The 7,929-nt window shown below is 35.8% G+C and overlaps 1 protein-coding gene across 1 annotated transcript; it reads right to left on the bottom strand.

The window, feature by feature from the left end:
- Nucleotides 1-7,075: 7,075 nt before the first annotated feature.
- Nucleotides 7,076-7,479, bottom strand: LOC123325306 (short coiled-coil protein B-like). The gene is given in 2 exon segments (XM_044917058.1): nucleotides 7,076-7,356; nucleotides 7,359-7,479. Coding segments are annotated over 2 exon segments (360 nt in total). The 5' UTR covers nucleotides 7,438-7,479.
- Nucleotides 7,480-7,929: the final 450 nt, after the last annotated feature.

The following is a 7,929-nucleotide window of genomic DNA, read 5'->3' as shown; positions in this document are numbered from 1 at the left end:
AGTGAGACACTTGATACAGAGATGTTCTGTTTGGTGGTGACAACCATGGCTTACCCACAGAATGTTGCTGTAATAAGTTTTCTGCTGACCTCCCTGCAGAGATGTAAAGATTTTGCAAGAAGAACAACTGTACTTCTTCAAAATATGCAATACGGATTTCAAAGACAGATGTAGTTTTTCTGTTCAAGGAATTTTGAACAGCCACAAAGTTTCACAAGTTTATGTACTATCTTTCACTTAACATGCTCACCTAAAAGGACTCATGACAAAGTAGCTGGGAGGTGCGGGGATAATATGTTTTAAATGACTGCTGTGTGGAATGCTCTATGGCAGGTGCTTCACATATGTTATCTCATTTGATTCTCAGAGATATCTTACCCAGTAAATTATCCCCATTGTACGGTTAGAAGACCCAGTTCAGAGAGGTTAAATGACTTCCCTGGAAGGGGGAGGATTTGAACACAGGTCTGTACTGTTCTAAAGCCTGCAGGGTATTTTGTATGACACCAAAGTAACATATCATGGGAATGGGTATCTTTTTCGTTTAGAACAAATGCATCTCTGTACCCTGTCTTACCCTTGTTAGTTATGGAATGGTTCAGAAAATAGAACGTTTTGAGGTCATCAAAGAGAAGTTAAAAATAATACTGTAATTCTACAGATAAGAACATGATAGAGAAGTAGAAATTAGGAGGTAAGTTTTACCAAAGTAAAAAGCCTGAATTATTCAGTGTGACTGTACACTGATCAAATGAAATGGATAAATGTCAACTTACTACGGTCTAAAGGAGTAGATTTATATTCTCTCCAATTAAGTCATTAGTTCTATTGGCTACTGTCTTCATCAGAGTCACCATTTTCCTTAAATATAGCTTGATCTATAATAAGATTTTACTGTATTTCCCTGAATTACCAAATTCTATTTCCAAAGCTCTATTAAAAAGATCATTTATAATGTCTCTCACTAACCAGCTGATAACAAAATACTTCCTTAGATAATAGCTAGAAAGTAAAGGTGATTTTTATTATTACTTCTAATTTGCTTTAACTTCACTGTTAGTCTATATATTATAACACTTCTTATATATGTAATCATATCAGGTTTTGACCATTTTGTTTATGAACTAAAATAATTCCAGTTATTGTAACCTGTAGTGAATGATATATGGTCTCTCTGTTATTCTAAGACAAACTGTTTGCTTTTATCCAGCCTCCTTAGATCCAGATTTGGCATAATTTGGATGGGTATTTCAGTAGTTTATTCTTATTATCAATACCTTACACTTTTTAAATGGAGAATTTCAGGTAAAAAGCTCAGTGGTTTAGCAGCAGGTAAAAAGGTAGATTTAAGTAGCGTACATAAACTTTTTTTTTCTTCATGAAGCAGAATTAGCTGACTAAAATATACTCTGGTTTTGACTCAAACACAGATTTAGAGGCAGAATGTACATGTCAGTTACCCCTGGCTTTTTCACTGCTGCTGTTCTGAGTCTCTGCAACACCTTTTTTTTTTTTTTTTTTTTGGCTCCTATGTTTTTTCATGACTCTTATTCAATCAAAAGGTTTCTTCTGGTGTCTATGGAATAAAGCAGAGTTTCTTTAATCATGGGTGTAATCTTCCCACCCCTTTCCCCAAATAAATTTCCAAAAGATGCTAAAGATGTCAGGGAAGATACGTATCTCTGAATATAAGGAAATACTTTCTTTTTCAGAAATAAAATGTAAAGGAGTCTGAGTTGTCCATTACATTTTCATGTTCTACATTATTTTCTACCCATTTTGACAAAAGCCTTGAATTTTAAGATGCCACCTCATCTATAAATAAAATATGACTGTGGACTGTGTTTATTTGAAAATTACATAGCTGTTTAAGGTTTGGTTTCTGCAGACTTCAAAATGTGAGTAGATATTTTTTCATCTGAAGGTGGGAATGAATGTTTTGCTGCAAGACTTATGGTTTTCAGCTCTTCTGATCCTGGATATTACCCTACTCTTTGAGCACAGTTTGGGTCATGGTTATTGAAGGGAGGTCTGTGCAGTTAGGGCTTTAGGGTAAGGGAATTAATTAGATCATTTACTTTTTATTTCTGCCCAAGGCTTCCACCAAGCACTTTAGATATTAATGGATGATGATTGGAATGACTATATAACCTCAATTTATGGTGTAAGAGCATCCTGGTGACTAAACTTGGATTGATTCAGGACTCTGATAGCCAAAAGTGGAAAATATAATTCACAATGTAAGCAATTTCCACACCACCGAGAATAATGCTGGGACTTCATACCACTACTATCCCATACACAGCTCACCTCATCTACCACATCCTCACCACCTTACACTCACCAACACCTCCACACTCTACTCTTATCCTGACTTCAACAGTCACCTTCAATTAACCTAATCTGTGCCACAGAAGAATTCTTCATGGATTAACAATAGTCCTAGTCATCATGAAAATTTCAGTTTACTGGGAAGGACAGATGTGTACCCAACCAGTTATACTGGAAAACAGAGTATTCTTAAAATACTAAAATAGAGCTACCAAGTACAATAGGAGCTTGGGGGAGGGAGAGGGTAATCTGACTAGAGGGATTCGGGGAGATTTCATGAAGTTGTCATAGGCTTGGCCTTGAAAGAAGGACAGGGGTTTATTTACTCAGCAAATTCAAACTGTGTTAAGTGTCCAGAATACCTCTAGAGGTCAGGGGAAGGGCACACTGGGTAGAGATAATATAGAGAGCAAAGATCAGTGGTGATAAAAATATGGAGGCTGTTTGTAGAATGTTGAGTCATGGAGAGTTTTTAATGCAAAGATTTGTGGGAGGAAATGGGAAGGTTGAGGATTATAAACTAGAAACATCTGTCAGGGGCATTTTATGGAGTGTGCTCATTTTTATGTTCAGAGATTGGGATTACTTTCTGCAGTCGTTGGAAGGTTTTGAGTTGAGGAGTGAAATGAATAGAGGTAGGATTTAGGGACACTTGGATTGATGGATTGGAGGGAGGAAAGTTATACTAAAGGAGACCATTTATAAATGTTTAACAATAGTTTAGGCAAGTAACGAGGGACATTTGACCCAGGGTAGTAGATACAGAAACAAAGGGTCAAATTTGAAGAATTTTGCCAAGGTGTGTATTGAGAGGAGGGGAAGAAACACAGTAGATAGAGAAAAGAGGCAAAGAGAATTCCTGGAAGGCTACCAGCCTGACCAAGATAAGGAGCAGAGAAAGAGGGTCCATCTCTGAGGAATGATGATATGTTTGGGCAGATGGAGCATGAAAACTGAGAGAAATATTTAAGGGTCCTCTGCTTAGAAGTAACAGTTGAGAACATGATATTATCAGGGATAGAATATGGAGCACAGATTACATATTCACATACCCAGAATAACAGAGGAGACTAAAGTTTTAATCCAGATTTTTTGGAGGCATAGTTCAAAGTGCAACATTTCCTTAGTATCATCTGTTTTATTTATTTATTTATTTATTTTTTGTTTGTTTGTTTTATTTTTTTTTAAATGTATAGATTCTTTATTCTACTCTGTGATCTAATCACACCTAATTTCTTCCTGATTCATTTATTAATGGGCAAGATTCTGCTATATTCATCTATTTAATCAACAATTCTTTGATGAGAACCCAGCATGTACTAGACACCATTTCAGACACCTGGGATATGCCAATGATTGAAATAAAGCTTGTCTTGGAGCTTACAGTATAGTGAGAGGGAGACAGATCACAGGTAGGTAATTCAATAAATAGGATAGTTCAGAAAATAAGTTCTATGATGGAAGCAAAACATAATGAAGTCTAGAGTGGTGGGGGAGTGAGAAGATATGGTCAAAGAAGCTTTTGAATAACTAGGATGATACAGTTGATGTGAAGGGTGGGGAACAAGTGACTGAGCAAAATAGTGCACATGTCAAAGCCTTTGGATGTGAGGAAGCTACTATGGAGAAGAAAAAGAGGTCTAGGGAATTATGGTACCAAATGAATTGAAAGAGTGAGCAGAGGCCTGGCAGGCCATGCCAAGCAATGGATTTTGTTTTAAATGCCCCAGCAAAATATCGAGGTCTTTAAACATGGTGATTAATGATCTGATGTAGATTTTTATTTATTTATTTTTTAAAAAATTTTTTTAAAGATTTTATTTATTTATTTGACAGAGAGAGACACAGTGAGAGAGGAAACACAAGCAGGGGGAGTAGGAGAAGGAGAAGCAGGCTTCCTGCCGAGCAGGGAGAGCCAAATGCTGGGCTCGATCCCATGACCCTGGGACCATGGCCTGAGCCGAAGGCAGACGCTTAACGACTGAGCCACCCAGGCGCCCCGATCTGATGTAGATTTTAAATGATTCCTCTGCCTGCTGTGTGGAAAATGGGTTGTATGGGGCCAGAAGTAAAAACTGGGGAAACAGCTGAAGGGAATGACTGATTAATTCATGTAGATGTTGAGGGAAAGTGATAACCAAAAGATGAGGCCTGAAATTTTATTCATTGAATTTATCACTTTCACAAATTGGACTGAATTAAAGACAGCTAATCACATCCACTGATTCAGGTTTTTGGACTTTTTCTTCTTGGTGTTTTTCTTATTCTTAGGAAGCAAATTCACAAGTACATGTGGGTACTCAAAAAATAATTTTTGAAGACACAGTGAGCTGTATATGGGGAATCCCATAGGAGAAGCAAGCCAGAATCACAAATGGAAAGATAATGCCATGTTGTCAAGCCATTCTTGCCAAAAATTTCAATGACTTCATCTGTTTGCTGAGTTGTTGGCTTACTTGCCTACTTGCCTAGTAGGGGATAAAAAGAGTCTCTGATCCACTGGTTAGTGTTTTTTATACCCATGGAAATAGTCAAAAAGGATAAAGGGTATTTTCAATAAAGAAATATGAATAATGACCTTGGTTTTGTGACTGATGCTGTAATTTTTGTCACATGTAAATGAAGTGAGTCTCAAATTATTTACACTCTGACACCTTCATTCAGCTGTCAGGCTTCTATACGATGTTATAATTTGTCAAACTCTGTGAAAACCATAACCTTAATTTTACCTTCCAGTGGGTGAATGAGGGTGTTCAGACTTGCGGGGGAAATCGGCTAAATACATAATCTTGTGTGACACAATTTGTTACAAGTACGAAAAATAAATTAACTCATAATACTTAGGGTTTTTTATCATGATGGCTTTTTTTTATTTCCAAGGAAATAAATTAATTTATGGCTGAATTAGAAAACTCTATGAGTACTATTTTTTGTTTGAGTAAGAATGTGTCTAGGTGGTAGTATAAGCTTTCTCATTCTCTTCTCATTATATTACATTTATCTAAAGTAATAAACATTAAAAATACTGCATTTTGCAAAATTACCTAGTTTTACTAAATCGTTGAACACCCTGAGAAAAATTAAGGAAAATAAGATAAAAAAAACTTTTGAAGAAGTCTCTTGGAAAATGTAAACACTCTAAGGATTAGACTGTCTGCTTTATCCACAGTGAAATCCCCAGGATCTAGCATAGTGGTAGGCACAGTAGGAGCTAAAATATATATAAATATGTATATATATATATATATATTTTAGAAACAGCTTTTTATTAAACAGCAAAGCAAAACTGCAGTACAATTTGAAATGTTTGTAAATTAGGTCACAAAAGGGAGGCAAAATGTTTGCAGTATAATTATTACATTCATCCAGCTGAAGTCATTCATCAAATCTTACATCAATACAAACATAAGAATATTACATGATTAAAAGTAGCCCCAAATCTGGGGCACCTGGGTGGCTCAGTAGGTTAAGCATCTGCCTTTGGCTCAGGTCATGATGCCAAGGTCCTGGGATCAAGCCCTGCATCAGGCTCCCTGCTCAGCAGGGGAGCCTGTTTCTCGCTCTACAGCTCCCCCTGCCTGTGCTCTCTAGGTTTCTCTCTGTCAAATGAATGAATAAAATCTTGAAAAAAAAAAAAAAGTAGCCCAAATCTAAAACCAAAACTATATTAGTGGATCTCCTTTCCTATTTAACATTTTAATATTACTTCTGATACTAATTTTCTTACCAAATGGAATCAACAAACTATATTTTTAGGAATTGTCAAAAAGTGACTAAAACTCTGCACACCAAGTAGTTAGGTTTCAAGAAAATTCTGGGGGAAGTAAGATAAAATACTGAGAATATCAATTAATGTACGTGTAAAACTCCCCCATTTTACTCATGATTCTGATACTTAATGCACTCTAAAGCAGTTTTCCAAAAGTTGATCAGCTGGGTACTACAAATAAACCTTGAGACAACGCTGTGTAACTGTTCTCTTCTAGATGTCGACATAAGGTTAGTCATATTTAATCTACTTTCATATATATATTCCCCAAAAGATCTAGTCTTTGCCAGAGATCACACAAATCTGGAATAAAAACATTTGGAGTTGGTTACTACTGTATGCCAAGTACTTTTACCATCTTATTTCTACTTCTCTAAATATATTTTTATTTATATATATTATACATATATAAATATTATTATGTATATATAAATATTATATATTTTATTTATTATATATTTTCTAAATCTATTTTTCTAAAAATAGAAAAATTTTCTATTTTTCTCAAAAAAAATATGACAGACCCTGAGAAAGTGTCTTATTTTGGTTAAGTTTCAACAAGTCAAGTTCAGGTTACTCTCACAGATGATTCACTATTAAAATTACTTTTACAAACGTGAAACCAATTTTTCCTTAGGGGAAGGGAAATAGGAAGATTGAAGTGAATGGTGAAGATAGGCAACATGGTGGACAGGGTACATAAAGCTGTGTGTTCAGTACATGGTTTTGATCACTTTTCACAACATAGTGGTTATTTTCTTGTATCTCTTACTATGCCTATAATAAAAGACAGTGCTAAACCTATAAATCAAAGCAAATTTTATAAAATATTCATTTTCGAGTTTCATAAATATATGCATTTCTAATTATAAAGTTTCTATGATACATTTGCACATTTTCCCAGACTAACATATAATACACAAACTCATGTAAGTCTTGTTATGCTCTTAATTTTGCCTAGATCTGACATTATCTTCATAAATATTCAATTAAACCACAAACAAAACTACTATAACTTTTTAAATCTATCCCACTTTTAAAGAAAGAAAGATCAGCAGCAATTCCATAAAACAGAAGGAACATCAATCCCTTACTTTCTTTTCTTTTTGTGTTAAATTTTTGAAAAACACTGGAAGCTGGTATGAGGTTTTCTCTATATTGTCCAAGAACTTGGTTTTCTGATTTTAGCTTCCGATTTTCTTCCTTAACTGCACCTACTCTTGGAGCGAGATCTTCAAGTGTGTGTTGAAGTTTCTCACTTAACTAATAAGTCGTGCTTTCTCCTCCAGTTCCACTTGCTTTTCAGCATCAACTGCATCCATGCTGGAATTCGTCATCTTGGGTATCAAACTTTTGGGCCTTAGATGTAAAATCCTTGATGAATGGTCCGCCTTTGGAGATGCTGGGAGTGAGAGGGATCAGGAGGACACCTCAGGCCCCAACACGTGGACTGACTGGCCTCAAAAATATATTTTTTGAAGATTTTATTTATTTATTTGAGAAAGAACAAGCGAGCCCAAGAGAGCAAAAGCAGGGGGAACAGCAAAGGGAGAGGAGGGAGCCCAACGTGGGGCTAGATCCCAAGACCTGAAGGCAGTTGATTAACCAGCTGAGCCACCCAGGTGCCCCTATTTTTTGATGAATGAATAAAATCACTGGTTGCTGGAGCAGTCAAGGCCATCATGTGTTTGATGCATACTAGTGATTCAAAGGTTTGCCTAACACAGATTTCAGTCCAACATTTTTTTCCTAGTTAATATCATGCTAAGATCCTTATATCTTGTTGAAAATTTTGTCACCAGTTCTACCTTCAAGTACTTTGGCAAGTC

Source organism: Neomonachus schauinslandi, chromosome 7, assembly GCF_002201575.2.
Source record: "Neomonachus schauinslandi chromosome 7, ASM220157v2, whole genome shotgun sequence".
Classification (NCBI taxonomy): domain Eukaryota; kingdom Metazoa; phylum Chordata; class Mammalia; order Carnivora; family Phocidae; genus Neomonachus; species Neomonachus schauinslandi.
This window is presented reverse-complemented; position numbering and strand designations above follow the sequence as displayed.